Source organism: Macaca mulatta, chromosome 18 (genome assembly GCF_049350105.2).
Source record: "Macaca mulatta isolate MMU2019108-1 chromosome 18, T2T-MMU8v2.0, whole genome shotgun sequence".
Taxonomy (NCBI): Eukaryota; Metazoa; Chordata; class Mammalia; order Primates; family Cercopithecidae; genus Macaca; species Macaca mulatta.
The window spans coordinates 59,056,603-59,081,554 of record NC_133423.1 but is presented as its reverse complement, the minus strand read 5'-3'; the positions used below and the strand labels follow the sequence as shown (position 1 = coordinate 59,081,554).

The following is a 24,952-nucleotide window of genomic DNA, read 5'->3' as shown; positions in this document are numbered from 1 at the left end:
CACTACTTTTTATTTTATAGCATACATAAAAGAAAATGCCATCTTAAATTTATAATTTAATGCATTTTGATAAGTGTGTACATAAATGTAACTACCATGACATCCAAGCTAGAAAAAATTTCCATCACCCCTGAAAGTTTCTCGCCTACTATAGGCAACTGTTATTTTGATTTTTACCACTATAGTTTACTTTTGTCTTTTTCTTGGACCTTGTAATAATGAAATTAAATGTATCAAGTATGTTTTATCTGACTTTGTTCAATATATTTTTGAGATTCACCAATGTTACTCCATGTATTTGCAGCTCATTCTTTTTCACTGGTCCACATTATATTATTGCATAACTACAGAGTATTTATTTAAATCTATTTTTCTGCTGATGGACATTTAGGTTGTTTTCAGTTTTCACTGTTATGAATAAAGCCATATAAATGGTCTGGGATAATATTTTTGTGGACCTATGCTTTCATTTCTGTTTGTTAAATGAGTGTGTACATAAGTATATGCATATATAAAAAATATATATAAAGAGACACATATACATACATTTCTTTCATTCTCAGGACGGAGAGATTCCTTATCAATTTTAAACCATAGTACAAATTCAACTTTATATTTCAAGTTGTTAGAAAATTTTTTTTTCACACACTAAGATCAGTCACATCAGGATACATCTTAAAATTCAAGGCTGGTATGTGTAATAGTTTAATTGGTAGTTTTTTACTTCTTAGAAGTTTATAACATAATGGTAAATTATACACCTAGAATTATATTACATTACATAAAACATCAGTTTCATGGTATCTTGTAGGATAAATTTACCATAATTTATTAAACCAATGAGGATGAAAAAATCTCAAATTAAAGTGAGAATGACTAATATTTATTGAATATATACATGACAGTTGACTTCAACATATTTATACTATGATACTTAATCTTTACAATAACACACATTAATTTTCATTTTACACATGAGTAAAATGTGGCCCAGAAAGGTAGTGAACCAAACCAGGTTGACAAAGTTAGTAAGTGATAGAACTAAAATTTAAACTTTGTTTCTAGTTCCAGTCTTTAAACTATACTAGCACTCTTTAAAACCTGTTTACAATATATAATTCCAAGAGATTCTTGTAAGTATGGAAAGATGCAGTTCTATACTCAAATAACATATTACTTAAGAAGGTTTTTTCATTGCAAGACTTGTTAGAGTTTTCAAAGTGTTTTCATCAAAAGAACCTTCAAGAAAAATATAAATTATACAAAATTTCTCAGTTTTATTTTACCTCAGAATTATTTTTTCCCTAAGCATATCTTGGAATATATATTAAATAGCACACTCTTTGAATATGTCCTAAAGCACATTATCTCCCAAATTTGGGAAGAAATAAAACTCAGAAGAGGATTAAACTTGTTAAATTATATAAACTAGAAAAATTCCTCTTATTATAAATGCATAATTCAATACACAATAATACTATATATAACACATATTTCTTGGAATGGCAGGCTAGGTTTATCAGATCTACTTTTCCACTGAAAATAGGATTTTTTATATATATATATACACACACACACACATATATGAACGAGATAGTTACAAACTACTAGGACAAAAATATAAAGAAGAGCAGAAACTATACTTTTAAGTGGAGCACAGGATGCAAAATGACATTTGACACAAAAGTCATTGACAATTCCTAGAAAGTCTGGGCTGGGTTTGATGACTTGTAAGTTTTACAAAATAAAAAGACAACCTAGTCTCAGGGTCCATAGACAAAATGTAAGTGATTTGTGAAATTGGATGGGGAAAAAATTACTCGAGTTTCAAAATATTTCTGTACCTCTTATATTTAAAATATAATTTTAATGACAAATAATAAAAATATAATTTTCATTCAGAGAGTATAAGCTTCAATAGGCTTCAAAAGGGTCTATAGCACAAAAAAATTAGAATGCCTTAATTCCCAACTAAATTGTAAAACTCATTTTAAGTTTGGATAGCAAATGGCTACAGCCTCAGAGTAAAGGTTAACCAGAAATAATGACCCCAATGGCCTCTACCAGAACTCAAGACATTGTAGAGGTATTTTCTCTGAGTATACACTAAACATACAAAAATAAAAACAAAAGCAGAGAACCTCACCCCTGTGACATTAAAACTTTGGCTGTTCGTCACTGAAATTTGCAGATTGAGTTTTCAACATTGGACATTCCATCGAAGCCTCTATGCTTGAAGTTGTTTTAAGTTTGTGCCATATTGGTACAGCACTATGTTCCTGACAGAAGCAAAAACAAGTATACTCTGGAAGAAGTCATCTGTATTTTAAGCATCATGGAATACCCATGAATAATTTTTCAAAAGCAATAAGGAGTACAGAGTCAAAGTAATCAAACACAAAAGAAAGGTAGAAACCGTAACTTAAATAACATACAAAAATCAGTTCCAAGTGGATTGAAAATCTAAGTGTAAAAGTCAAAACTCCAAAATGCTTAGAAGATGATTTGGACAAATATCTGCATGACCTTAGACTAGGATTTCCTTGAATAATACGTAAAAAGCTTTGACTTGAAAAAATAATAAGAATGCTTGTGCATCAAAAGGCAATATAAATAGATTAAAAATAAAAGGCATAAATGTAAAAAAAAATTAGTTAAATATATGACTGATTTAGAACTAGTATTCATACTATACAAGAAATTCCTAAAAATCAATGTGAAAAAAGACAAACGACTCATTAGAAAATCAGAACAAAGATACGGTCAATTTGCAAAAGTGGAACTCGAAATGCCAAAAAAGCACATGAAAAAATTTTCAACATCAGTAATAATCAGGGAAATTTAAATTGAAACCACAATAAGACATTGCTACATAGTATGGGGATTGTCAATACTTTAAAAGTCTAACAATGTCATGTGGTAGGAAGAAAATGGAGCAACTTGAATATTCCTACACTGTTATGTCACTGTAAATTCATGTCATTACTTTGGAACATAATTTGGCATTATCACATAATGTCAACGACAGATATACCATATACTTATCAGTTCTGCTGATAGGTATGCCTTAGAGAAACTCACACAGGATATATGTACAAGGATGTTTTTAGGAGCGTTATTCAAAATAACAAAAAATGTAATGAATGGTATTGGACAATGGTACAGCAAAATGGATGAAAGCCACAAACTACACTGAGCAAAAACGGTAACAACAAGGATGAAGATAACAAGTAATGTTGAACAAAGGCAGCAACATACATATATTAACTCAGTTTAATTTCAATTAACAAGCATGCAAAATTAAATTATATCTTTAGGGATGCATACATATGGAACCCTACAGTTAAAATTAAAAAGAAAAGGAAATTAGCACCACAAAAGCCCAGGTAGTGGAGGGCATAAAGTATTATTCAGGAGAGTACAGGGAGACCATCTGAAACGCCGGGCATGTCTATGTGTGGAGTGAGTGAAGGTGACACAGATGTTTCCTCATAATCATTTATGAAAAAACCCACAGATTAAGTTTGAACACTCTTAAGTATGCATTACTCAAAATGAAAAAGGGAACACAGGAAATGGAGTATATAACATACACTAGCAATAGATAAGTATTTTTTTAAAGAAGTGTTACAATTATATTCACTGACAGAACATCAATTAGGAAGAACAGAAGAATGCCTGAAATTATTTTCATGCTTATAATTTTTTGAAAAACAGTAATATGTGACAGAAAAAAAGAGATAAAAATTATATATAGTAGCTTTTGGATACCTTCATTTGTCTTTGACCATGCCTTTTCTCTGAGAGCCTTTACTTCCTGACATGTTAAACCTATAAAAGGTAAAATAAAATAAGTAAAATATTTGCTTCCTGAGTCAAATACTCTGCCCTATATTGCACTAGTAAGGGTACAGGAAGAAAATAAGCATCAGAATAAAGACATATATGCTAAATTACATAAGAAAGGGCTGAGGGGGTAAGTAGAAGAGAAAGACAAAGTTTGATGGTGTTTCTCTGCAAAAGGGTATTTGATAGAAAACACTGTGGAAGGAAATGGGAGGTCATCATGGGTGACATTCTGGGATGATAAATAGATTCACAATTTTAATAGAAGCTTTCTGTGTAATTTCTCGGTTTAGTGTTCAAGAGAACTTAAATGAAGGTTTAATCTAATTTCCAACGTTATATTATATATGGATTTAAAAAATCCAACAGTATGGTAAGATTGGCCTTGTGACATAGCCCAGTTTATTGAAAAAACACAATACATGAAGAAAGATAAATGCAATTATTTATGCATGTCATAACTGCATCTCTAGAAAATCCTCAGTACAAAATCAAACTGATTAAAGAGAGTTTACATATATGTCACAAATAATATAGCATGATTTTTATAAAAGACAGCATTGCCAACACCAGTGACATAAAAATAAACCCTAAAGACATATCACTATACTTACAAAAGTATAACCTATGTAGGAACATATTTAATAATTATATCTAGGCTTTAAAAAAATTTTGGTAGTATAAAACATTACTAGAACATAAAAAAATGTTGAAACAAACAAGAATGTAAATTATGGTTCACATTAGGAATATAAACATTGTAAAAGTATCTCTTTTTTCCAGTTTAATAACCCATAAAAATATTAGGCCTATTTTATTTGTGACTCAATAATTATTTTTAAATTTTAAAAATGAGCAATAATATCAAAAAATCTAAAAATCATGGCAAATATGTGCACGTATTTGTAGTGGAGAGAGGGCCTTGTCCTTTAAATATCTGAATATGTCTAATATTCTAAGGATATATTTCAAAGACTTGCAAGAAATAAATGTGTAGATCAATGAAAAGAAACAGTTTCTTCTCTATACAAAAACAGACATATGAAAATAAATTATATTCCATAAGATATGATACCCACAAAAATTAAAAATTTTAAAAAGCTATCAGATAATTTTACAAATATTTTAGGTATCTCAAAGAATTCTTTTAAAAAATTTAGATTCACACTAGAAAATCTACAATTTACAATTATAAAATTGAGATTTGTGCTAATAGAAAATCATCATATGAAATGCAAAAACAGAATATCCCAAAGTTCAGCATTCATAACGATTTTCCTAAATTACCAAGATAAATTATGACGTCTCTCTCCTTCAACACACACGTTTCATGAGGGCAGGGAGTATATCTACTTACAGCCACTGTATTTCTGGCAAGTAGCAAAGAACCCCAGACATAGTAAGTGTTAATACATATTTACTGAATGAAAAACACAGTAACAGGAGGAATGAGGGAACACATTAGAGTGAAATAATGACCACACCAAGAATACAAGCATACTTCCAAGATATTGTAAGTTCAGTTCTAGACAACTGCAATAAAGTGAGTCATACAAAGTGTTTGGTCTCTAAAAGCATAGAAAAGTTATATTTATACTATACTGTAGTCTATTAAGTATGTGATATTATATCTAAAACAATAAAATATTTCTAAACATTGTCTAAATATTGTTTAGGTCTAAACCATAAAAAGATACTTTAATTAAAAATATTTAGTTTTAAAAAGTTAATGATTGGCCAAGGTGGGTGGATCACCTGAGGTCAGGAGTTTGAGACCAGCCTGACCAACAAGGTGAATCTCTGTCTTTACTAAAAATGCAAAAATTAGCTGGGCTAATTTAGCTGGTGGCAGGCACCTATAGTTCCAGCTACATGGGAGGCTGAGACAAGAGAATTGCTTGAACCTGGGAGGCGGGGGTCGCACTGAGCCTAGATCATGCCATTGCACTCCAGCCTGGGCAACGGAGCAAGACTGTCTTAAAAAAAAAAAAAAAAAAAAAGTTAATGATCATGTGAGCCTTCAGCAAGTCATAATCTTTTCACTGATGGAGGGTCTTGTCTCAATGTTGATGGCTGCTGACTGATCAAGGTGGTGGTTGCCAAAGGTGGGAGTGTCTGTGGTTATTTCTCAAAGTAGGACAATGAAGTTTTCCTCATGGATTAACTCTTCCTTTTACAAAAGATTTCTTTGTACCATGTGATGCTGTTTGATAGCATATTATGCAGAGTAGAACTTCTTTCAAAATGGAAGCCAATCCTCTCAAACCCTGTTGTTAATTTATCAATTATGTTTATGCAGTATTCTAAATCTTTTGTTGTCATTTCAACAATGTCTACAGTATCTTCAACAGGAATAGAGTTCATCTTATGAAACCACTTTTTTTGCCCATTCCCAAGAAGCAACTTATCATCCATGAAACTTTTATCATGAGATTGCAGCAATTCAGTCACATATTCAGGCTCCACTTCAAATTCCAGTTCTCTTGCTCTTTCCACTTCTTCAGTAACTTCCTCCACTGAAGCCTTGAATCCCTCAAAGTCATCCAGGAGAGTTGAAAGCAACTTCTTCCAAATTCCTCTTAATGGTATTTTGACCTTCTCTCATGAATCATGAATATTCTCAATGGTATACACTTTCCTCAAGGTTTTTTATTTATTTTACCCAGATCCATCACAGGAGTCACTATCTATGGTAGCTACAGCTTTATGAAATGCATTTCTTAACTAATAAAACTTGAAAGTTAAAATTACTCCTTGATCCACAGGCTGCAGAGTGGATATTGTGTTAGCAGGTATGAAAACAACATTAATCCCCTTGTACATCTCCATTTCAGCTCTTTTTTTTTTTTTTTTTTTTTTTTTTTGAGATGGAGTCTCGCTCTGCCGCCCAGGCTGGAGTGCAGTGGCCAGATCTCGGCTCACTGCAAGCTCTGCCTCCCGGGTTCATGCCATTCTCCTGCCTCAGCCTCCTGAGTAGCTGGGACTACAGGCGCCCGCCACCTCGCCCGGCTAGTTTTTTGTATTTTTTAGTAGAGATGGGGTTTCACCGTGTCAGCCAGGATGGTCTCGATCTCCTGACCTCGTGATCCGCCCGTCTCGGCCTCCCAAAGTGCTGGGATTACAGGCTTGAGCCACCGCGCCCGGCCTCCATTTCAGCTCTTGGATGTATATGTTGTCAGAGGAAGTAATATTTTAAAGAAATCTTTTTTTTTTTTTTTTTTGAGCAGTAGGTCTCAACAGTGGGCTTAAAACATTCGGTAAACCAAGGTACAAACAGATGTACTATCATTTAGGCTTTGTTGGTTCATTTATAGCACACAGGCTGAGGAGATTTAACATAATTCTTAAAGGCCCTAGGATTTTGGGGAAGGTAAATAAGCATTAACTTCAGTCACCAGTTGCATTAGTTTCTGACAAAAAGACTCAGCTTGTCCTTTCAAGCTTGGAAACCAGGCATTTATTTCTCCTCTCTAGCAATAAAAGTTCTAGATGGCATCTTCTTCTGATAAAAGGCTGTTTTGCCTACATTGAAAATCTGTTGTTCAGCACGTCCACCTTCATCAATTAACTTAGCCAGATTTTCTGGATAACTTGCTGCTTCACTGTGTACTTTTATTCTATGGAGATGACTTTTTTCCTTAGACTTCATGAACCAACTTCTGCAAACTTCCAACTTTCCTTCTGCAGCCTCTTCACCTCTCTTAGCCTTTACAGAATTGAATAGAGTTAGGGCCTTGCTCTTGATTAAGCTTTTGTTTAAGGGAATGTTGTGTCTGGTTTGATATTCTATGCGGACCACTAAAACTTTCTTCATATCAGCAACAAGGGTATTTTGTTTTCTTATCATTCATATGTTCACTGGAGTAGCACTTTTAATTTCCTTCAAGAACTTTTCCTTTGCATTTACAACTTGGCTAACAGCTCGGCACAAGAGACTATGCCTTCAGTCTATCTCAGCTTTCAACATGCCTTTCTCACTAAGTTTAAATATTTCTAGCTTTTGATTTAAAGTGAGAGACACATAATTCTTCCTTCCCCTTGAACTCTTAGAGGGCATTGTAAGGTTACTAATGGCCTAAGTACAATATTGTTGTGTCTCAGGGAACAAAGAGGCTACAGGAGAGAGAAAGAGATGTGGGGCACAGACAGTGGAACAGTAAGAACACATGCAACATTTATTGATTAAGTTAGTGTTATATGTGTGTAGTTCATGTTACAACAAAACAATTACAATAGTAACAACAAACACCACTGATCACAGGTCACCATAACAGAAAAATAATGAAAAAGTTTTTGAAATATTGCAGGAAATATTAAAATGTCACACACATACATGAAGTTTTTCTACATGTTGTTAGAAAAATGCTGCCAATAGACTTGCTGGAAGCAGGGTTGCCACAAACCTCAAATTAAAACAAAACAAAACAAAACAAAACACAGGATCTGTAAAGTGCAATAAAGTGAAGTGCAATAAAATGAGATGTGCCTATAGTCAGTTTCTACAAAGAGCTGCACAAGAAACAGACCCTGAAAAACATTGGTTCAAATAAATTCATGCTCTAATTCATGTTTCTGCCTTGGTGGATAACTGTATTGTTACACAATATTCCAGGAACAAAATTCCAACAGCATGTGCTCATCAAAACCACTCTATCAGCAAACAAATTTTCTAATGTAAATTCCTGATGAACTCCAGAATTTAAAATTTTTCAAAAGATACTAAAATTATAAAAGTTAACATGATATATATAACATTTAATGATGCATTTAGATTTAATAATTTAACAATATATGAAACATGGTAATTTTATCTTCTTTGACTCAAGATAGAAATTCATAAGGTAGATGAGCAATTATTTTCACTAAATATGACACAAAAAGAAATAATATATAAAGGTTTCAGGTTTTATTTATATAAGTTGCAAATGTTAACTATTAATAATCCATCATCAGAAGGTCCACATGAGAGAAGATTAAATAATTAAATGAACACATGGAAATTATTTATATTCTTTGGTAATAAAAATGTAAAGCAGAGCAATTGTGGTCATTTTTCTATTTAATAAACTAGCTATTTAATAATAATCAAATAAAATCTGGTATTAATATGTTGTGGTAATAGTGATACACAGTTGAATGTGAGGTACATTTGTGGAAAACAATATAAAATAAATATTGAAGGCCACACAAATGTTCACAGCCTGTGTCCCCCAAATTCCAATTCTGAATACTTAACTTGAAACAAAAACCGATAAAAGACAAAAGTTAAAAAGAGATATCAAAGAAAATGATAAAGTAAGGACCTTTGAAAAATCTACCTCTCCATGAATGCAAAGATTAAAAAAGGCAAAATTGTCAAAATAAACATTTTCAGAATTCCAGAAATATAGCAAAGGCTTCCAGTAACCATGTGAGCAACTATTCAAGAAAAACAGATAAATCTTGGTAAGAACACAAACATTTGTGGCATTTTAAATTTCCTTGGTCCCAGCCCTGACTCTGAAGGTCAACAGAGCCTTGAAAAATAAAGGTCCACATTTATGACATCAGAGGAGGAAGAAGAGAGTTTGAGTTTTCCGCAAGCCTCATTCCTAAAGAATCGTCACTTTTAGACATATCTGGTTACGTCCTGCAAGACTTCACTTCCAAAACTGCAAGCATGATCAGGAAAAAGTCGGGCTAATATTATTAGAAAGAATATATTTAAAGGAATTAGCATCTATCAAAATCCAACTCTTCTAGAGATCTCTTACGTTTCTGAGACATGAGAATTTACATATTACACTTATCTATTCAGTGGTTCGTAACCAGAATAGTATCTGGATTTTGAGGACTTTGTTGTTGTTGTTGTTGTTGTTACTATTAGAGGAGGGGTCTCATTATTTGCCCAGGCTATACTCAAACTCCCAAGCTCAATCAATCCCTCCACCTCAGCCTACCAAGCAGCTGGGACTACAGCTACCGCACTGCCATGCCTGGCTTCAAGGAAATATTTGTAAACATACATGTCCAGGCTTTATTAGACTTACTCTATCAAAATCTTCAGGGGAGAGCCTAGACTTGTAGATTTTTAAAAATTTTTCCTCAGGTTATTGTGATACAAATTCTAGCTGAGAACTAGTGCAACAGACAATTACTTCAGTCTCATCTCTCACCCATATGACCAATTCCCTTTATCATTTGAGGATTTGGAACACACACACAAAAAGACTCATGAAAGCCTTAATTTCTCACCTCTGGTTGACCTTGAGACTCTGCATGTGCCAGAAGGAAAGGCTAAGGCTGAGCTGTCAAGTCCTTGGATGAGTGTTGAAGATGTATCCTAACATGCACATAAAGATGCTTAGCAAAGACCGATAGATTTGATTCCAGGAATGTAGAGAAGTATCTGTTTAATCATTAATTGACCATTAAGCCAACTGGATAGAGATTTCAGTGGGTGGCCACAGAGGACAAAAAAAAAATATCGGCTTCAGAGAACTAATTCAGAAAAGTTGCTAAATTAACAACTACAAAAATCAGCAGGGAAAGCAAACCCTAGAGAAGAACAGGGCCGGGCGCGGTGGCTCAAGCCTGTAATCCCAGCACTTTGGGAGGCCGAGACGGGCGGATCACGAGGTCAGGAGATTGAGACCATCCTGGCTAACACGGTGAAACCCCGTCTCTACTAAAAAATACAAAAAACTAGCCGGGCGAGGTGGCGGGTGCCTGTAGTCCCAGCTACTCAGGAGGCTGAGGCAGGAGAATGGCGTGAACCCGGGAGGCGGAGCTTGCAGTGAGCTGAGATCCGGCCACTGCACTCCAGCCTGGGCGACAGAGCGAGACTCCATCTCAAAACAAAAAAAGAGAAGAACAGGAATCTGATGTCCACAGGTTTTCACATTCTATTATTTTAAATGCCCAGTTTTCAACAAAAATGTATGACATCAAAGCAAAACAAAACCAAACCAAACCTAACAAATGGTTCATATAGAGGAATAAAGCAAATAGACCTTTGTCAAAATCAGTTTGAAAATTATAGTTACACTTTGACACATAAAAATCTTGAAAGTCAGGATTCAGCTTTTCTTAAAAGAAAAAACTGAATGGAAAAACTCAACAATTTTTCTTAGGTCCATCAGGGAATTAAGGTTACAATGCAAACTGACACCCCAAAAACTGGAGGGTCAGGCTAATGCAGAAGTTGCTGGAGCCAAAAATGGGTAGAAAAGTGTAAAATCTAATTGATTAACTATTGGAGGCTGAGTGTGGACTAGTTTGAGAGTTAAAAACTTCTGGGGAGTCAGTCTTAGAGGGCCAAGTATATTTTTACTTTTATCTCCAGCTCCACCATATTCTCACAGTTGAAATTGGGGGAATAATACTTCCTACTTCTAGAAGGGGAAAAGTAAGTATTTTCGATTATTCCCAGGGTAAGAACTGCCATTTTGAAATATGCCTGGACGGTTCTGTCTATCACTACCCCTCAAGGGAAACTACCTTAACAAAGACTAACCAGTTGGGAGAAGCGAAATATTCACTTCAGCCCCTCTAGACTTTTTGTTAAATCTAAGGTGGAAAGAAGCCTGAGAAGCATGAGATAACATTACGCATTTGTCAAAACCCACAGATCTGTACCACGCAAAGAATGAGCCACGGACCTTAGTTCATAAAAATGTATCAATATTGGTTTATCAACTTTAACAAATATACAACACTAATGCGAGATGTTAATAATACTGGAAACCGTGAATGTAGGTTAGGAAATAGTGAGTATATGAGAGCTCTGTATTACGTACCAGCTTTCCATAAACCTGAAAATACTCTAAAGACAGTCTACTAATTTAAAAAAAAAAAAAAAAAAAAGTGAAATGTCACTTCACAGCCACTAGGAGGCTATAATAATAAAGCAAAAACAAACCAAAAAACTAATAATTTTTGGTTATTAGTTTCCTGGCCAACATGGGGAAACCCCCTCTCTACTAAAAATACAAAAAATTAGCCAGGCGCGGTGGCGGACGCCTGTAGTCCCAGCTACTAGGGAGGCTGAGGCAGGAGAATGGCGTGAATCTGGGAGGCAGAGCTTGCAGTGAGCCGAGATTGTGCCACTGCGCTCCATTCAGCTTGGGTGACAGAGTGAGACTCCGTCTCAGTAAAAAAAAAAAAGAAAGGAAGGAAAAAAAAATTAGTGAAAACATATAGTGGATCTCAGTCACATAATCCATGAGGTAGATTTTACAGATAATAAACTCTTAACTAAAATATTTCATAGGTCTAAATAATATGAGTCAAAAGTAAATCAAAATCCAATTAAATCTAAAAGTTATTGCAAGTCTATAATCCATACTTTCCCATGGGGAGTAAAAGAGAGGCCCCCAAAGAAAGGAAACAGGCGACCAGGTCAAATTGCCTAGCAAACATGCTAATAACAGACATTCTGGCAAACATACTAATTGACATTTGTTAACTGGAGAGTTCTTATCAACAGAAAACTTTTAGCAGGTTGTTTTTGGCTGTTTGAATTATAACCATAAACAAACCTGAACCTGTGTGTTTATGGGATATGGCTCCCTGAAAAACATCATGTTAACTATTAAACTACCTTAATAAAAAATGAAGCTGTTTCATGACTAGAGGGCAGTCTTCTGAATGAGTCGCATGGCTGCACATACATGCTTAAACACATCATTCTTTAATCTGGAGCAGAGCACATCCAACCAGGTGAGACAGGACGTGGAGAGCTGTTCTGATGGTCCCAGATGTCTCCCTGCTTCAAATGTACTTGAGAATTTCCTATAACCTTAAAATTGTTAGCAAAGCTACACACTTTATATGAGTCTGATTTGATTTGACCCTCCAATCCTTTTTATTATCTCTTTGTTATTTCAAGGGAAACTTACAGCTTGAGATAACTATATTAAAAAAGAAAAAAGTCTGAAAATTCGTGATCTAAGTAACCAAATTTAAAACATGTGGGAGAGCAAACACAAAGAAAGTAGAAGGAAGAAAAGGAAGGTAATAACATTCCAAATTAATAAAATATAAAGCAAAATAACAACAAAAACCTAGAGATAATCAAAAAGTTTTGATCTTAGCAATTTGAAAAGTTTAACACAAATGAATTACCTCTGGCAAGACTGTCAAGACTAAACAGAGGAGAACCAGAAGAAACAAATACAATATTATGAGTGTAAAGAAGAAACAAGTGCATATAGATATAAAAATAAAGACTATTATTAACAGTATTGTACCAATACATTTAATATTTAACCAAACAGATTTTTAAAAGAAAGAATTATAACTCGCTAATCAATAGTGAATAGAAGATAAACATAAAACTTAATAGTACTAAGGTCAATCAATATTTTGTATCAATAATTATATCCCTCCAAATTAAGAGGTAATTTTAGCCAAATATTCCAGAAAACAATAATAAAAATTTATTATCTTTTTTTGAAGAACAGAAAATAAAGAAGCACTCTATAATTCAATCTCGAAGTTATAAAACCCTTATTACCAAAACAAGACAAGAAATGTTCAGAAAACATAGGGGCCAATGTTACTGAATAAGAAAGATGCAAAAATCCTAAATGAATGATTATGAAAAAAGATCTAGAAATATATTAAATTACAATAAACTTTAAAAAATTGTTTGTCCCAGGAATGAAGTTTGTTTAAAAATTTTAAATCCATGTACGCAAGTCATTAAATTTAAAGATTAAAGGAAACAAAAGTCCAGAAAAATGTTAGTAGATGTAGAAAAAGCATTAATGAAATTCACCACAGGTTCACAATTTATAGAAAATTATAAAGAACGATCTTTACAAACCATAAAAACTCATATTTAATGACAAAACATTAGAAGTCTCACTTTAAAAATCATGAATAGGAAGATGCGTGCACATTTTAGTCACCTTCATTCAACAGGGTGCACACACAAAAAAATCAGCCTAGTGATAGAGAAGGAAACGGAAAACAATTACATTGAGAAGAAAGTAAAAATTAAAACTTATTATTTTCAAATGATTTAACAAACATTAGTGAACTAATAGGAGAGTTAAACTTGTTATATGAAATAAAATATATAGAGTTGTATATGTATTATATTAATATTTATATGTAATATATAAAATTAAATACGATTTGGAAGAGATGAGTGAACACCAGGTTCTATTCTTTAAGCCAAATTATAAGTGCACAAATATATAATTTTATCAATATTCTTTAAACTTTACATGTATTTTTCAGATATTTTTATACATGCAAAGTATTTTCTATTTTAAAATACCAAAATACTATTCTGTAAAAAAATTCACTCTCTGCCTGTTATACAGAACACATGTTATGGAAAAGATACATTAGGAAAACCTTAATAAATAAACACACTATCGGTATTTCGATACAAATAAATGTGATGCTGCCATGAAATGCAGTTTTGTATTCAGAGAAAATACTGCCTGCAAAGCCAAAAATTATAGTTAAAAGGTCCTGTTAATGGTAATAAAAATTGTTATCCCAAACAGAGCTAACCATTTATAAATGTGAGTCATCTGAAAATACTATTGGTCAGCTTGTTTAAGATATATGGCTGTAACTTTACAGAACAATCTGAAAAAGATTAGTAATTTGTTTTATGATTTCTGTCAACTGAGAACACAGAATAATCACCCAATTTAATTGTTTATTTGTTTTTGGAGACAGGGTCTTGGTCTGTCACCCAAGCTGGAGTGCAGTGCCACATGCAACATCTGCTTCCTTGGTTCAAGGGATCCTCCTATCTCAGCTTCCCAGTAGCTGGGACTACAGGCGCATATCAGCAGGCCTGGCTACTTTTTGTATTTTTTTGTAAAGACATGGTTTCATTCTGTTTCCCAGGCTGGTCTCCAACTCCTGGTCTCAAGTGATCCACCCGCCTCACCCTCCCAAAGTGTTGGGATTACAGGCGTGAGCCACCACGCCTGGCCCCATTATTTTTAGAATAGTGAGAGTTTCCATATGACTGTAGTAGTTACATCATGAACAAAAGAACATCAAAAAATGATTTATTTTGGATATTTTTTAAAGTGTTATTATGTTGAATGTAGTTTCACAGTAGTAAATATGACCTCCCACTGTGTTCTTATGATAGAATTAATGACAAACTTTTTCAAAAGTTAGTACATAAATAGGTTGAGTACATTATCCAGCAAAGATGGACTTTAGACTTAAAAGTTTAAAATATTCGAAGACATAGTAATAAACACTGGCAACAAATACACAGGATTGATAAATTCCTGTGGCTGAAACACAGACATTTCAATGCTTTGCTGGATTAGCTGAATGTTGTTTATAACGGTTGGTTGTCTTACATACAGAATAGGAAGTTTGATGATGGTGTGAAGCCAAAGTGATAAAAGTAAACTTTAACTGATAATCCCTATTGATGTTAGCATTCCAAATACGGTTTTTAATGTCACTTAAATACAAAAATCCTAAACTTGCTAACCAGGCACATTTTAAAAGACAATGTATTAACTATATTATTTTCCAAAGTGTTAGCCAAACAGACATATTTCCATTTCTTATGCCTTTACAGAAGACTGTATTACAGAAGACTTACATTCCATTAAATCATGTGATATATAGTTTTATCTGCTATATATATCTATTGCATCAAACGACTGTGGGAGGCTTAAGTCATGCTTAATATGATTAACTTTGTAGCTTTTGCTTGCAAAAGAGTATAGACTGAATCATTTTCTTTTCCAATTTAAAATAGGCTTTGTCAAGTCATTCAAAGGAAAATCATCAGCTCAGCTCTCTGAAGTCTTGGAACAAACTATTAGTCTTTTTAATTCACATTATAATCAACCCCAAAACTTTCAGTAGTTCTTTCAACTATTTAAATATGAGTTACACACCTGTATGATTTGATTACTCTGTTCATTCCAAATTGTGTTTTTGGGGAACTTATTTTAAATAAATAACTTGTTCCATGTTACTAATCTGAGATTGGGATCAATTTCCAGAAATAAAAACAAGCTTTTGCTTAAGCTTTACAAAACAAACTCTATAAATGAAAATGAAATAACATTATTTTTTTCAATTAATATTGATAGAAGAAATAAAGAGCTACAAACCAAGGTTTTTCAAATATTTAGAAAATATGTGGTGATGAAATAAGATTCTAACCCAAGGCTAATAATTTTAAATAAAATCCATTGTGTCATGACCTTATCCACGTTTGGAATTACTAAATGACTGTTTTCAATTATAACCCTGAAAAAAATTGTAGTAAGTTGATTGCAATAATAACCCCAATAATTTTCTCCTCCCAGTATTCATTTTCCTTTGCAATGTCACTGCATCATCTTCCATCAAGAGGTGGAGTCTAATCTCCTACCCATAGATCTGTGCCAGTTCTGTGACTTGCTTTGATCAATAAAATGTGACAGAAGTGATAGTGCACCAGTTTTGCGCGTTGGCCTGAAGAGGCCTTCTGTGCTTCTGTCCCTCCTCTTGAAACTGCCAAAACCCAGAGATCAAGCCCCTTAATAGTATGCTGGAATATGAGAGACAAGCGAGTGCAGAGCTGAATCAGCCTAATTTTCCCAGCCAAGACCCTAGACCTGTAAACAAGGTCAGCCAAAATAAGTAAGATCAATAATGGTACTGAATTAACCTGTGGCTTACTGCAGATTCACGAGTGAGCTGTACTGAGCCCACCTGATATCAGCAGAACCATCCAGCAGACTCATGCACAAGTGAGCATAAAATGAATGTTTATGATGCTGTATGCACCTGCATTTTTTTGGTTGGTTGTTACACAGCATCAGTGCAGCAGTAGATAACTGATACAAAGACTACCTATTGTTCTCAAAGTATTCAACGTTAAGTTCTACACCAAGGTTGGCAAATGTTTTCTGGAAAGCATCAGATAGTAAAAATTTTGGATTTTGTAGGCCAAATGCAGTCTCTGTTGCATAGTCCTTATTGTCTTCTTTTTTCTTTTCACAACTCCTTACAAATATAAAAACCATTCTTAATTTGGGGTCTGTAAATAAAAGGCTGCTGGCCAGATTTCGGCAATGGGCTATAATTTGCTGACCTCTTTTTATATCATGCAAAGATATGACATTGCTAACATGATACAGAATAAAAGATGTCAGAGCTCAGGATGCAACAGAAAATAGAGCAAATTAATGCAATAAAATCATATAATTTAAAAAATAGAATTATATTAGTATTTTCATTTCTAATTTTCCATGTTTAGCTTCAGTGGTATGCTGGTAAAAGTTTAGTATCCAGCTGTTAGTTGGGAATAAATACTACCACCAGGGCCAATTTGAAGTTACCAGTGGAGTGGAATTGACAAGAGATATATACAAGAGCTGATTCCAGCACACCGTTGTTGTACTGCTTACCTATTTTATTATCCATAACATAGTTCATCCATAATTATAAAAGAAACTGATTATAATTCAGATAACGTGTTTTTGTTACACTGACTCACTCTTTTCTCTTAGCTCACTTTACTGGTCCCAGTAAGTTTTGGTTTTGTGACCATTATCCTGGAAAAGATTACTATCTTTGCAGTTGCCCTCCTCTGTAAGTGATTTGAATTCCATTTATCTATGAACTATTTTCAAAGAAAATCAATTTATGACAAACTTACCTGTATTGGTTTGATCATCTCTAGTGGAAGAAGAGGAAACTGTCTTGTTTTCAGGCATAGTTATCAGAATATTTTAAAACCTAATTAGAAAGAAAAATATTTAAATATCATGAATCTAAATTAGTTTGTATTTTTACTAAAAATTTGCAATTCAAGAACTGTCAGGAAAAATTTCTACTATAAAAGATATGAGATATATAATATACATTCTTACATATATATATTCTTATATATATTATGTATCAGTACTAAATTATATGTAAAATGTAAGGAAGTCCAACAATGTACTCTTTTTCTTATTAGGACTATTATGATCTCATTCAGAAATATCAAATATAAAAATCTTCATTAAAGAGGGATCTTTGATCTTCTACTTTGCTGGTGACTTAAACCAATACCTAGGCTGACCATGAGATTATTTAGCATTGGCAATTGCAGCTATAGGTTCAAAGCCCTGGGGAGATTCTAGAACCTACGATGTTTTCATTTCATATAATAAAAGTTTAACTTTACTACCATCTCTTCTTTACCTTCCTTCAGTTCCTTTTCCAAATATTTTAAGAGTAGAGCAAAAAGTGCAATGGATTTCTATATGTCCATCAACCAATTTCAACAATTATCAATTTGTGGTCAATTCTGAATTCTATACACCCACCAACTGCCCTGTCTCCCCTACTTCTGATAATGGTTAAGCAAATCACAAGTATCATATTATTGTATCTGTAAATACTTCAAAATTTTTTTAAACATAGCTATAATACCAATAATGTAATTAACACAATTAATGATATTTTAATATCACTAAACATCTTTTGTGTTCACATTTTTGTCTCATATTTTCTGTTTTTAAGAATGGTTTAAAGTAATAATACAAACAAGGCCCGTACATAGCATTTAAGTGAAATGTCTCTTAATTATCTTTTAGTCTATGTGTCCTCTGTTCCATTTTTTTCTCACTGTACTTTACCTATGTAAATATCAAATATTTTGTCCTATAGATTTTTCTACATCGCTGGCAACCTCCCTGTGCTGTATTTAACAAGTTTCTCTGTTCCCTATAATTCCTGCAAATTGGTATTAATTAGAAACTTAAAGTGCTGAACAGAAAGAAAATAATTCTATAAACACAGAAATAACATGAGAAATAACAATTGTCTCATTTAATTTGCAGATCTAAATCATTATAGAGTTTAGAGACTGGAAATCATCTAATTTATTTTTTGTTTGTTTGTTTCACAAGTCAGAAAATCTTGACTGAAATTAGTAAATTAATACAATGAAAAAAGACTTCTTAGACAAAAGTGCTATGAAAGAAAACCCTAAATCCAAGCCTAGTGCTCTTCCAAATAAACCACTCTACCTCATAAAGACCAACTTTTAAAGAAAAGTAAGCTATAGAAAAGAGCATAACTGAATGCTGAAAGAACATAACAGTGTTTTATGGACATTAACTTTTTTAATTCAATGAAGATTATAGTTGAAACATATAATTTTATTTCCTCTACTACACAAAATTACCAGAAAAATTAAATAATATTAATAAGAAAATTAATTCCTCCAGTAAGATAGAACTGGGTATATTGAAAAAAAAGTGCTTCTACTATTATTAAAAAAATCTGGTTAAAATATAATTTTTGAATCTTCAAAAAAGCATCTAAGAATTAGCAAAGTAATAAGGAATACATAGTTCCAGATCTAATAGAAGTCAAAAATCCAGAGAAGTGAGACTAACATTTTAGGCCACTTTTTCCCTTGGGGCAACATCTGACCCAGGAGAAGCAACTGAGACATTGGGCAGTACTTGTGAGGGCCACACAAAACTTTGGAAACACAAGATGGAATCCAGACTCTGCCAAGTGTAGGTGCCCTGAGAAATTAACCCATTCCTAGGACTGAGACCCCAAAAGTCTGTATTTTAAGAAACAGAATGAAACAGAAATAAAGTCTGTTAGATGACTGCCCATAGACTGAAGCCCAGCCTCAAATTACCTGGGTAATTCCAAACTTCAGTAAGGCCATTCTTGCCCATTTTGTGTGTTCAAAGGTCACTCAACACACAAAATGACTACATAACCAAAATCAACAGAAACAAAAGAAAACATAAACTAATCCAAAGTTACTCTAAATAGCAAAATTACCAGATAATATATCACTAGACAACTTTGTTTAACATCTTTATAGATCAATCACGTTTATAACATCAAATTTTAAAATGTCAGAACTAAAAATAATAAAAATTAATATTGTAAATTTGAAAAGCAGCCAGTTAGAAATCTGTGAACTGACAACTGCCATAACTGCAATTCTAAACTCCCTGGTTTAATTTTAATGTAGCTGTGACTAGGCTGAAGAAGGAATCAGTAAAGCAAATTTAGAAAAAAAAACTACCTTGAATAAAGCATGCAGTTACATAAGAACAGAACAGAGCCCTCACATCTACACATCTACAACCATCTGATCTTTGACAAACCTGACAAAAACAAGAAATGGGGAGAGGATTCCCTATTTAATAAATGGTGCTGAGAAAACTGGCCAGCCATATGTAGAAAGCTGAAACTGCATCCCTTCCTTACGCCTTATATAAAAATTAATTCAAGATGGATCAAAGACTTAAATGTTAGACCTAAAACCATAAAAACCCTAAAAGAAAACCTAGGCAATACCATTCAGGACATAGGCATGGGCAAGGACTTCATGTCTAAAATACCAAAGGCAATAGCAACAAAAGCCAAAGTTGGCAAATGAGATCTAATTAAACTAAAGAACTTCTGCACAGCAAAAGAAACTACCATCAGAGTGAACAGGAAACCTACAAAATGGGAGAAAATTTTTGCAATCTACTCATCTGATAAAGGGCTAATATCCAGAATCTACAAAGCACTCAAACAAATTTACAAGAAAAAACCAAACAACCCATCAAAAAGTGGTCAAAGGATATGAACAGACACTTTTCAAAAGAAGACATTTATGCAGCCAACAGACACATGAAAAAATGCTCATCATCGCTGGCCATCAGAGAAATGCAAATGAGATCAAAACCACAATGAGATACCATCTCACACCAGTTAGAATGGCAATCATTAAAAAGTCAGGAAACAACAGGTGCTGGAGAGGATGTGGAGAAATAGGAACACTTTTACACTGTTGATGGGATGGTAAACTAGTTCAACCATTGTGGAAGACAGTGTAGCAATTCCTCAAGGATCTAGAACTAGAAATACCATTTGACCCAGTCATCTCATTACTGGGTATATACCCAAAGGATTACAAATCATGCTGCTGTACAGACACATGCACACATTATGTTTATTGTGGTGCTATTCCCAATAGCAAAGACTTGGAACCAACCGTCCATCAATGATAGACTGGATTAAGAAAATGTGGCACATATACACCATGGAATACTATGCAGCCATAAAAAAGGATGAGTACATGTCCTTTGCAGGGATGTGGATCAAGCTGGAAACCATCATTCTCAGCAAACTATCACAACCACAAAAATCCAAACACCACATGTTCTCACTCATAGGTGGGAACTGAAAAATGAGAACACTTGGACACAGGATGGGGAACATCACACAACGGGGCCTGTCCTGGGGTGGGTGGAATGGGAGATAGCATTAGGAGACATACCTAAAGTAAATGACGAATTAATGGGTGCAGCACACCAACATGGCACATGTATACATATGTAACAAACCTGCACGCTGTGCACATGTACCCTAGAATTTAAAGTATTTAAAAAAAAAATTCACAAGCAAGCGTAAGTTCAACACTCCTGGCCTCTACTTTTGGGAAGATGGAATAGATACACTTTTACTTATTACCTCCTGTAAGTACAAGAAAAAACTCTGGGTGCATTATATATAAAGTCAACATAAGAAGACTGAAAGGTGTAGAGAAGAAGGCAGACTGGCTAGGAGACTTGTTGCCAGAGAAATAAGGAGGTAGTAACATTCGGAGATTTTCTCTATGCTTTGTATATTCCAAACGTGAAGTAGAAGAGACCAGCAACCCAGAAATGCCAGTGGGTATAGACAAAATAAAGCTCCAACGAAAGCCTGCTTTCTTTAGCCAAGAGACCAGTAAAAGGGCGGCTTAGTAAGAGAGAATACATTAAGACAGTAACATCTCTACTACACATCAGAAAAAAACTGACCTGGTCGGGCGCGGTGGCTCACGCCTGTAATCCCAGCACTTTGGGAGACCGAGGCGGGTGGATCACAAGACCATCCTGACTAATACGGTGAAACCGCATCTCTACTGAAAATACGAAAAAAGCCGGGCGTGGTGGTGGGCGCCTGTAGTCCCAGCTACTCAGGAGGCTGAGGCAGGAGAATGGCGTGAACCTGGGAGGCGGAGCTTTGGAGTGAGCCGAGATCGCGCCTCTGCACTCCAGCCTGGGCAACAGTCAAGACTTCGTCTCAAACAAAACAAAACAAAATTTAAAAAAAAAAAAAAAGGCAAGGGAAAAAACTGCCCCCACAAAGACTGAATCAGAAGCCTGGACTATATCTACCCTGGATAGGCTATAATGAGGACCCCAAATTTCCTACTGGGGTGGTATCAGAGGAAACAGTAGGGATTAAAGACTTTCATCCTTAGTGATTGGACTCAAGCACCACACCCTACTCCTCAACTCTCCCACCACTTCAAGGCCATTTGAAAACTATGTGGGGAGCCTGGACTTCCACCCACACCCAGAAGTAAAGAAGTACCTTTATTCTTCCCCACAGGATAGTGTGAGACATTACTTGCACCACAACCCAGCAGTAAAAAGGCTACACCACTCTCATGGTGTCAGTGGAAGCCACATAGAGAGAAGTAACAAGGCATTCCTCCTACCCCTTCCAGCCAGAAGGAGCTGGAACTCCCACCCTTGCCCAGCAGTAAAAGTGCAAAGTGCAAATTAAAACCATAATGAGATATCTACCTATGAAAATGACTAAAATTTAAAAAATATAGTTGCAACATGAAATTCTGGCAAGTATTAGAGAAACTGGGTCACTTATGCATTGCTGGTTAGAATGCAAAATGACGTAACCACTCTGGAAAATACTTTGGCAGTTCCTTTCCTATCTAAAGATGAACTTAACAATAAGACTCAGCAATTGCACTCTTAAACATATATCCCAGATAAAACTTTTCATTCAGATTGTACATGAATATTCTTAGCAGTTTTGTCCACAATAGCCAAAACCTGCACACTACCTAGATGTCTCTCAGTGGGTGAATGGCTAAACAAATTGCGATGCATCCATACCATGGGATACAATCCAGAAGAAAAGGAAAACTATTGATACATGCAACGATTTTGATGAACTCCACACTAATTATGCTGAGTGAAAAAACCTGCAATCTCAAAAGGATACAAATTTCATGATTCCATTTATATTCATGACATAACATAACTGCAGAGTGGGAGAACAGATTAGCAGTTGCCTAGGCCTAGAGATAGGGGAGGAGTAATATCAAGGAATGTTGTGGTGGGGTAAGTCTCATGATGGTGGTGATGGTATAAAAAGCTACACATATAATAAAAGTTCACAGAGCTGTACACACACACACACACACACACACACACACACAAATAACTGCAAGTATTACCGCTGAAATCTGAATAAGTTCCATGACCTGTATCATATAAATTTTTCGGTATTACTATTGTACTGTAGTTATATATGATGTTAGCATCACATTGGGAGCTGATGGTTGAAGGGAGCACAGGACTTTCCTGTGTATTTCTAAGCAATTTCCTATAAAACTATAATTATTTCAAAATAAAAAGCTTCTCAAGACTGAACCAGGAAGAGATTGAAACTCTGAATAGACCCATAATGAGTTCCAAAATTTAATCAGTAATAAAAATCCCACCAACCAGAAAAAGCCCAGGACCAGAGAGATTCATTGCCAAATTCTACCAGACATATAAAGAAGAGCTGTTACCATTCCCACTGAAATTATTCCAAAAAATCAAGGAGGAAGAATTCCTCCCTAGACTCATTCTATTAGGCCAGCATCATTCTGATACCAAAATCTGGCAGAGACACAGTAAAAAAGAAAAATTTCAGGCCACTCTCCTTGATGAACATAGATGCAAAAATTCTCAACAAAATACTAGCAAACCAAATTCAATAGCACATCAAAAAGCTAATCCACCACAATCAAGTAGGCTTTTTAAGTGGGATGCAAGGCTGCTTCAACATACACAAGTCAATAATGTCATTTAGTACATAAACAGAAATAAAAACTACATGATCATCTCAATAGATGCAGAAAAGTCTTTTGATAAGATTTAACATCCATTCATGTTAAAAACTTGCAACAAACCTGGCATCAAAGGAACATATCTCAAAATAATAAGAGCCATCTAATAAGACAAACCCACAGACATCATCATACTGAATGGGCAAAAGCTGGAATCACCTCCCTTGAGAACCAGAACAAGACAAGGATGCCCACTGTCACCACTTCTATTCAACGTAGTCCTGGCAGTCCTGGCCACAGCAATCATGCAGAAGGAATAAATAAAAGGCATCCAAATAGAGACAGGGTTAAAGTATCCTTGTTTGCAGACAATATGTTTCTATATCTAAAAAATAAAAAACAAAAACAACAACAAAAAAAAAACCGGTAAGTCTCTGCCCAAAAGCCTCCTAGATCTGATAAAGAATTTCAGCACATTTCGGGATACAAAATCCCAGCTGAATGCCAAGTCAAGAACACGATCCCATTCACAATAACCACACACAAAACATTACCTAGGAATACAGCTAACCAGAAGGTGAAAGATCTCTACAATGAGAATTAAAAAACACTGCTGAAAGAAATCACAGATGACATAAATGGAAAATTATTCCATAGTCTTGGATTTGAAGAATCAATATTGTTAAAATGGCCACACTTCCCAAAGCAATTTACAGATTCATTGCTATTCCTACAAAACTACCAATGACATTCTTCACAGAATTAGAAAAAACTATTCTAAAAAATTCATATGGAACCAAAAAAATTTTTAAATCCCCACTTCAAACTATACTACAAGGCTACAGTAACCAAAACAGCATGGTACTGGTACAAAAACAGAGACATAGACCAATGAAACAGAATAAAGAGCCCAGAAATAAAGCTGTATACCTTCAACCATCTGGTCTTTGACAAAGTTGACAAAAACAAGCAACAGGGAAAGGACTCCCTCTTCAATAAATAGTACTGGGATAACTGGCTAGCCATATGCAAAAGATGGAAACTGGGCCCCGTCCCTACACCACTATATTCAAAAATCAACTAAAGATGAATTAAGACTTAAATATAAAACTGAAAGCTATAAAAACCCTGGAAGATAACCTACGAAATACCATTCTGGACATAGGCCCTGGCAAAGATTTCATGATGAAGATGCCAAAAGCAAATGCAACAAAAATTGACAAATGGGAGCTAATTGAACTAAAGAGATTCAACATAGCAAAATAA

The 24,952-nt window shown here is 34.4% G+C and overlaps 1 protein-coding gene across 1 annotated transcript in view; it reads right to left on the bottom strand.

Moving 5' to 3' along the window:
* CCDC178 (coiled-coil domain containing 178) overlaps nt 1–17,537 on the bottom strand; it is a 483,853-nt gene extending 466,316 nt beyond the window's left edge. The window contains exons 1-2 of the mRNA XM_001101213.5: nt 17,480–17,537; nt 3,772–3,831 (exon numbers count right to left, since the gene is read on the bottom strand). Coding sequence (XP_001101213.3) covers nt 3,772–3,831; nt 17,480–17,537 — 118 coding nt within the window. The remainder of the gene's footprint in view (nt 1–3,771; nt 3,832–17,479) is intronic.
* Nucleotides 17,538–24,952: the final 7,415 nt, after the last annotated feature.